Raw genomic sequence first — 8674 nt, forward strand, 5'->3', positions numbered from 1 at the left:
CCCCCCAAGGTGAAAAGCAGCTCCTGCCACCGTCACAGCAGCATTACCTCCTCTGCCATGGCCTTCAGCCTGCAGAGCCAGTCCTCTGCCTGCTCCAGGGCTGCCGACAGGCTCGAGTCTTCGTGCTTGAGCTTCAGGGCTGCCTTCACTATCTGCTCCAGGTTGGTGCTGCGAAAGCGGTACATGTTCTGGTCCAGGTGGGTGCTGGCTGGCTTCCCCAGGACGTCGGGCAGGGTCAGGCTGCGGGGACGGGCAGAGAGGCAGCGTTAGCGCCCTTTCAGGGGTTTTTCCTTTCTTTTTTTTTTTTTTTCTTCCTTTTCAGCAAGTTTCCAAAGAATTAACAAGCCACCGAAGATACATTTGGGGAACACGGCAATGCCAAAAGCAAAGGAGCTTCAAACCACACTTGCAGCCCCCACACGTCACCCACAGCAGCCAGGACGGGGCCCTGGCTGAGCCGTGCACGCCACACACACACACACATTTTAATATATATTGATTCAAGCTGCTGGATAAACGTTTCAGGAGTCCGGGAGGATCTTCGTTGTGCTGAGCCATTTAGAGGATTTCCTGTAAAATGCAGTGATTTACGGTGCTGCCGTTATTAATGCTCTTCTTGCTCCCGCAGCCCCCTGCCAGCCACAGCATTCCCCCCTCGGCTGGGATTGGGCTCCATAAGCCCCATTTTAATTGCACGATAAATAAGAAGGACACCATCTCTTGCCCAGCTATACTCATCGAGATGTGCCATGGGCAGATGCACATGGTGGTACCTGCCCGAGATGGTGTCGGTGCCGGTTGTCTCAGGTTAATAACATGGATTCCTTTAATAAGAGGCTTAGGGAGAAATTTAGGGGGAAATTTAGTTCTTTCATTTCTCTTAGAGAATTGTTTTTTTCTGATTTTTCCAAAGGGAAACGGAGCGCTGCGGGTGTTGCTAATTAGCCCGATCGTTCAGTAGCATCCTATGCAAGGAGCTAAATTAAAAAACTGTGTTGGGGTTGCAGCCCCAAGCCCTCCATGGTTAGACCGATCACGCTCCATGAACTCAGTTTTGTGTGTCCACGCTTCATTTGTGTATTTATTACGAAGGAGCTGCTAGTGAGCTGACCTCCCACTCGTTTTCCACGGCTTGCGTTGTCACTGGTGCACGGGAAGGACACTGCTCACCCACCAAGCAAACACCACTTTGTGGCAGAAACTAGGATGTACTTCAGTATCTTTGCAGGAACAGGAAAAAAAAAGGAAGGGGAAAAAAAAAAAACCTAAATAGACTCACTGCAGTTGAATATAATTTCAGAAAGATAAATTATAAAACTATGCAAAAAGGAGGAAATGTGTTAAAGAGCTGTGAAAAGGAGCAGCAGAAAGGGTTAAACCCTATAGGCAGCATGGAAATCATTTGAAGACACCTTGTTCCTGGAGATATGTGCCGCATGTCAGAGACCTGTAACAACCACAACGGTTAAATGAAGTTAAATTGTGCTCAAATGGGAAAAAGGAAAAGACCACAGACTCCACCAAATGAAATGTAAAAATACCATGAAGTAGTTAAAAAAAAAAAAAAAAAAAGAAAAAAAAGAAAAAAGATGGAGGCAACCCCATTAAAAGCCTAAAACCAAAGAACTGTCCCTGTCCAGGTTGGTAAACGACACGAGGAACGTGTGCTGGTGAGCCAGAGCGGGAAGCAGCATTTTTCATAGCAAAAAAAGCTGGGAGCCTGGAGGACGTCAGGGCAGAGCCCCTCGTCGAGGTCCGTCCTGGTTTGGTGGCCGGGAGGAGAGGACTGGGGGGGAATCAGTCGAGCAGCAAATCGTTTGCAATTCAGGTAGGAAAGGGCTGGACGGTTGGGTGGGATCTGTAGCTTTGTGCTTAACATTGCTTAATATTAATATGATTATGGGACTGGAAGGGGCAATGTGATGGCAACCTCGGAGAGACCTGGGAGGATCTGGGGGAACCCGGGATCCGCAAGTCTGACTCTTGCGTCCGACAAACTAGCAGAAACCACAACTAAGAAGAGAAGAGCGGGGAGGTGGACAACCTGGACCCGAGATGTCCCCTGCGGAGGGATGCTGGGGTACTGGTACAGCCTGCCTGGGCTCCCCGGCAGCCCGCAGCACCGTACTTCCCCAAGGGCTCTGCCACCCTGGACCAAGAGGACGGTCTTCTCCTGGGCAAAGAGCTGGTTATATGGCAGGTGGCAAAAGATGGGAGTGTTCAGTTCTTCTGCAGTGATGGGTCCTGCGCTGGCTGTTACCACTCCGGGCATGAATTACGAGGAAGGAGCAAAAGGGCTGAACTGAGAACATCGCTGTGCCAGCACATAAATGCGTGGTGCATCCTCGTGTGAACGTTGTGCTTCCAGCTGGGGAAACATGCGACAGAATTGGACAAAGTACAAGGAAGACCAAAAGGACGGTCAAAAACATGGACCCTCTTCTGCAGCAGGGGCTCTCCGGCCACCCTCTGCGTATTTTGCCATGCTTCCAGCTCCGGCAGGGAACGGCGGAGGAGTCAATTCCCAGGCAGCTCTCTTCCGAGCTCCGGCACGGAGCAGTCCTCGCGCCACGGGAGACAGGGCCAGGAGCAGAGGGACAAAACCCAGCCTTCGGGTCAGCACTGCTGCCCATCAGCACGAAGGAGCTGCAGGAGCCGCCTGAATCCGGCTGCAATTCAAAGTTTTGGGTACTTGGTTTTACCACGACTCATTTTTCCCTAACTTTGTCCGTTTGTATGCTACTTCCAATTCTTTTCTTTTCCAGAGAGCAGCCGTCTTCCATCTCTCCACGCAAAGGTCTGGAAAACGTGGACAAGGCGATGCTGGCAGCACGTCGCTGTTTTCCTACTGGGAACAGGAGGTGGGGAGACCTCTCCCACTGGGACCCTTCCACCGGAGAGGTCCGGATCCGGAGGAGGATGGGGAAGCACTGGAGAGCGGCGGGGGGTTGTCCCATCCCTCCGGAAAGGAGCTCTGTCCTGGCTGAGTGCAGAGATCAGGCTTTGGCAGCATCAAGGGGGAGACGCCGACAGGTCCATCTGCACGGCTCAGCTCGTCCCCCGCAGGGAAGAGCGCATGGAGGGGTGCGAAACCCCCCAAAAAGCCATCGGGGCTGTTCCAGCTGCCCCCGCCATGGGTACCACCCGCATGAGCCAGCCCCGGTCCCCGCGCCAAGCCCTCGCAGAGACGGAGGAGCCGCATCCCGCGGGAGCCGAGCACAGAGTGGGGCCAGGAGCCAGCGGGAACCACGGGCTTGGCACATCCCGCGGCCACATTTTTCCCCTCCCGGTTAATTGAATTTGTTCTGGAGGGTGCAGCATCTCTGGAAAACCCAAAGCTGTGGCTCATCCCTCAGGTCCCGTCCCACGTGCCCAGGAGCTGGGGGGTATCGACAGCCCGTCCGATGGCTCTGACCTTTCCAGCGGAGCCAGCGCGCGTTGGGGGCGAAACACATCTCCTTTATGAGGCTCAAAAGCAAATAAATAGGGAGGTTGTATGTGTGTATGTTTTCTTAAGTGTGTCCTCCAGGAGGTCTGTGGAGCAGGGTCAGCTCGTTCAAGGTCTCCCTGACTGAAGGAAGGAGGTGTCTGGTCCCACGCGGGTGTCACAAGAGGGTCCAGAGAGGCGGCACCCCCGTGCCTCCTGCACCCCAACGCTTCCACGACCTCTCCTTGGGCCTTTCAAAGAGCAGGGGGGACAGAGAGTGGGACCTAGGGCTTGGCAGCAAGTTTAGCACCATCTCCCCAACCTTAGGTGACTGGCACAAGTCCAGGTGGACAGTGCGCGTGGTCCTGCAGGCTGGTGGCTATTGTGGAAGGGGTAGGAGACAACTGGTCCCAGCAGGTTTGGTGGCCTCAGGGACAGCCAAGAAGGCCCAATTCTCCCTCTCTGCTGAGATAAAGCACCACATGAGCTCGGTGGCCACAGAGGTCCACCTGCCACAGCCACCAGTTGCCACCAATGGGGTGTCCCAGCCCAGTGCAGGGCTGTCTCCACAGCTTGGCTGCTCTCCGCCTGCCTCCCAAGGCAAGAAAGCTCCAAGAGGCATAGCAGCTCCTTTAATTCCCCTTGGCAAGAGCTTGCCAGGGCTAAAAACACATTGCCCTTCCCCAAATTGATGGCATAGAGCTGCTGCAGGGAAATTGTATGGCCAGGCATGAGCATGAGACGGGACTTGGAGATCATCTTCATGGGCATATCTGAAGGGGAACCACGGTCAAAAGACCTTGGTGAGGTCAGTCCCTGAAACACCTTTCTGAGGGCTGAGCTGCCCTTGGGATAAAACACCATGGTCATACCGCAGCGATGCTCCCCAGAGCAGCTCCTTGTCCCCACAAAGCACAATCTAGCCCAAAAAAACACAGGCTACGTGGAGGGAAAGCCCGTGGCACCCTGCCAGGCTCCCTTGAACGAATGTTCACATGCTTAGAAAGGCAAAGCAGCAGCAGATACTGGTGGTGCTGCCCACGGGGACGGTGGGATGGCTGTGCCATCCAGCCCTGCAGCATCCCCGTCCCCCGGTCCAGCCGTCGGACACACAACACCCATGCACAGCCAAACAACCCCTTTGGGTGCTCTGCACGGGTGCCTCCTGCACGGCGCACACAAGACTCAACGGGGAAGCCACATTGGTGGCTCCTCACTCCGCAAGCCCCATGGTCCCTCAGCTGGGCTGGCCTGGCTCCGGCTCCTGCCCCGACACAATGCCGCTCATTCAGGTGAGCCACGCTGCAGCCCTCGCATGAAGGCTGGAAATTTATGACTTGCCTTAAATGTCACCTTTTCAACTCCGTGCCTTGGCTCAGCAACCTTTGAAGCAAACATTAGCAAATGACCGGCGTTTTTCAGAGGGGGAAAAAAAAAAAAAAGAAAAAAAAAAAAAAGAAAAAAGTCGTTCTTTCCAAGATAAATAAGTGCTCTCGCAATAAACGGCATGAAAAGGCTCACATTCAAAACTGGCAGAAAATACCTGCAGTCAGCGATGATGTCATCCATTAGCTGGGCACCCAGGGCTTCCAGCTCACTCGGCGAGCGGTTGGCCTTGAGAGCAAGTTGGACCTTCTCCAGGTTTGCTTCCTGCAGGATAGGTGGGGAAGAGGAGCTGCACAGCAGGGAACCCCCCAGCGCCCTGCTCCACCCCACGTCCAGGACCCTCCCAGCAAGTGCCTGGGGCTGGTCCCCATGATCAGAAACTCCAGCCCGGGTCCCACCAGGGCTCTGCACCTCCAGTTTTGCTCCTGTTGGAGCTCCAGGGGAAACAACAGTGAAATATAGCAAGAAATCCCATAAATAGCTCAGGAGCTGAAAGAAGGTCCTTGCCTCCTGCGCCTGCATCAGCAGGCAGGTGGGTGGCACGGCAAAGCACTGCATTCACACCCCACTGTCACCCCAGCGAGGATGAGGGTGGTCCCTTTCCCTCCATCACTCCACGGCCTGAGCAGGGCACCTGGGATGCTGGCAGATTTCCCCTCCACAGCACAAGAGTCATCAAATCCCAAACCTGACTCAGCCTGGAGGTGGCCTCTGTCCCCTCCCTGTCCCCCCAAGCAGGATGCCGAAAGGAGGTCCTTGACACCGCAGCACTCACCAGCCTGTCTGCTGCATGGTGGAGAAGGTTTTGGGCATCAGTCCGATAGCTGATATCTTCCCAGTAGGATGACAACACCACCACGGGCTTCACGTTGCCCCAGGGCAGGTAGTAATACTGACAACCTGGAGGGCACAGCACACTGGTGAGCTCATGATGTTGGGGTGACAGAGGACCCCACTCCTCAGGACTGGAGCAGAAATGTTTGGGGGCAGTGCAGCATTTGGCCTTGGGCAGAAGCCCATCTCTGGGGCTCTTTTGGAGCAAGAGGACGGGAATTATGTTCCCCAAACCCACGTGCAACAAAGCAATGCACACCAAGGTCCACGGCTGCAGCTGCTCCAGAAACCAGCAGAACAACCCCAGTGGGGTGAGGACATCTCACACCAGAGCATGACCCCACAGGAGCCAGGGAAGGGCACCCCAAAGCACTGGCTCTTTCTTGAAGAGAAATGGGCACTGTTAGTGCTGAGGTGCTGCCCAAAAACCACTTCAAACCAGCACAGAGCTGAGAGAAGTAGTCTTGGCTTCCCCTCTCCTCCCCAGTCACAGCATGGTTGAGGTGGGCAAGGACCTCTGGAGGTCATCTGGTCCAACCCCTGCTCAAGCAGAGTCACCTTGAGCAGGTTGTCCAGGACCACATCCAGTTGGGTTTTGAATATCTCCAAGAATGGAGACTCCCCCCCCTCCCTAGGCAGCCCATCCCAGTGCTCGGTCACCCCCGTGTCGCTCACCATCAAAGACGGCCCGGCTGTACTGCGTGGTGGAGGCCAAGGGCAGGCAGGTGTTGTCAAATTTGTTGCCGTAGTTGCCAATGCTGACCTCAAACTGGATGGCATCATCCACGTCTTGGAGCATGGTGGCTGAGTAGAAGGCAGCGAAGAGGGAGTACTTCCGACGGCGCAGGTACTTCTGCAACAAGGCACAGGACCATGTCCATAAAGGAGACAACACCACCGCTGTCCTACACACAGACCCTCCACTGCCCCAACACACACCAGCTCAGTGAGGCCTCCGAGATGTAAAAGTTTACTGCAGGGAAGAAAAGCATACTTTGCAGCAAGGGAATTTTGGGTGAGATATTTAGGAAAAACCTGACAAAGGAGAAGGCTAGAACTTCCCATAAAAAATGCAGTTTATACCTGAAGAAACGAGCAAAAGGAGCACATCTGCGATAGTGCTCGAGTTGGGATTGGGGTCCTGTTGAAGCAAATCTCCCACCCCTCCATGTTGACCATGGTCTGCTGTCTACCATGCAGCAGCTCAGATGGAGCAAGCTGGACACCTTGGGATGGAAACGCAGCAGGAGACACCCTCCAGGAGCTCATCAGCCACTCCACCGCTCAGGGGACATCACCCACCCAGGACCAACACCCACGCCCCTTCCCTAGTGCCCCACATGCCATGCCACCAGAGAGCTGACCCCAGAGCCCACGGGGTCGGATACCCCACGGAGACCCCGTTACCTCCACCCGCAGGATGTCATCCGCGGAAATGTCCTCCACCTTCTGCTCCACGTGCTCCACCAGTTTGGTCTCCAGCTCCACCAGCATCCTGCCACGATATGCAACTCCCTCGCCCTTGGGGTAGACCAGGGACAGGCGTCAGGACCCCGGTGCCCCCTCCCCGTGGGCGAGCTCTGCCTTGGCTTTCAGTGGGCTTCACCGCAGAGGAGCGAGATCAGGCAAAAGTATTTCTGCAAGGGCTTTGAAGGTAGAGAGCGTTTGGGCAGCAGAGCAATATCAGGAGGTGTTTAGCCAGCGGGAATAGCCAGGGGCAGAAAACGCAGCGCAGGCTCCTAATGACAAAGCCGGTTTGGGTTAATAGCAGCTTTCTTTTGGCAAGGAGGGGTGGTAGTTTAGTTTAGGTCGTGCTGGAAAGAAGCCGACGTCACCTTTCCTAAATTGAGCGTCTCGTAAGGGTCGGGGAAGAAAAAAACCTCCCGGGGGCTGCCGTAGAGGTTGATATAGCAGGGACCGAAGGTCGGCAGGAACCCGAGCCCGTCATCCACTGGGGACCGTGGGGGAAAAGAGCTGTTAGAGAGTCCCGAACGCACCGTGGGGATATGTCCCACGGGGCTTCTCTGGGGACCACACACATGCGGCTGGAGGCCACCAAAATGCTGCAGTTTTTCACCCCCTTTAAGTCCTACGACCGCTTACCTTTTTGCAGAAGAAAGACAAGGTGGGTGTGGGGCTGTGTGGGGGGCACAGAGCTTCCCAGTCCCCGGAGGGGTCCCCAGAGCAGGAGAGCATCGCTTTGCTGGTGTGAACCAGCGTGGGGGGATTTACACCAGCCAAGGAGCTGGCCCCGGGCTCCCCTTAAGGCAGTAAGAGAATGCTCGGAAGAGAACAGCTCATTTTTATGAAACCTCGAGCAGAAGGAGCAGCGAAGGGGCAGAAATCATTTGCAGGGTCCTGCTCCGAGCTCCCGAGCCGGCTGCTCCCTGTGCCCAGCTGGCTCAGCACACAACACACGCTAGACCACGAAGACGTCGCTGCCCGGCGTGGACACCCCAAACCCGCCGTGGGGAAGGGCAGTGGAGCCCTTTCCCCGCTCCCGAGGGGCAGGGGGAGGCCGTGCTGGAGCCATCCCCTCTTCCCACCAAGGTGCCCAGGCACGACACAGCCGATGCTCCGGCCAGCGCTCCAGCCCTGATGGCAGCTGAACCAGCCAAACAATTACCAAGCGGTGATTGCAAACCGAGAGGCTAAAGGGACGTACGGTCTGCGGCTTTCAGAGGCTTCGCGAGAGCAGGAAACTCATCTGAGGCACAAAGAAATGGAGAGAGGTTAAGGAAAGGCTGGCAGAAGAGCGCGAGGGGAGGAAGGATGGAGGGTTATGGAAACGAGGGTGGATGCTTTCATGGGCTTTTGGTGCCCACAGACACTGGAGAGACAGAGAGAGAAAGGGGGAGGTTGTTAAATAGCCCTATCGCCCTCCCCGGAGGCTGTGGGATTGGTGCGAATCAGGATCTGAGAATCCCTGAAGGATGCCCTGCACGTTGATAAAGTTGGACGGGCCCACGGGCCGGGTGGGAGCCGCGGTTCCCCGGTGCCTCCTTGGGAGCCAGCAGGTCTCGGTGG

The 8674-nt window shown here is 55.7% G+C and overlaps 1 protein-coding gene across 1 annotated transcript in view; it reads right to left on the bottom strand.

The window, feature by feature from the left end:
* The window catches only part of LOC104081753 (dysferlin-like), a gene marked incomplete at its 3' end in the record, with an annotated part of 29907 nt that overhangs the window by 20306 nt on the left and 927 nt on the right, over positions 1-8674 (bottom strand). Inside the window, 6 exon segments of the mRNA XM_009584610.1 lie at positions 48-240; positions 4971-5077; positions 5589-5713; positions 6323-6500; positions 7055-7168; positions 7483-7598. Coding sequence (XP_009582905.1) covers positions 48-240; positions 4971-5077; positions 5589-5713; positions 6323-6500; positions 7055-7168; positions 7483-7598 — 833 coding nt within the window.

Source organism: Fulmarus glacialis, unplaced genomic scaffold, assembly GCF_000690835.1.
Source record: "Fulmarus glacialis isolate BGI_N327 unplaced genomic scaffold, ASM69083v1 scaffold14869, whole genome shotgun sequence".
In the NCBI taxonomy this organism is placed as follows: Eukaryota; Metazoa; Chordata; class Aves; order Procellariiformes; family Procellariidae; genus Fulmarus; species Fulmarus glacialis.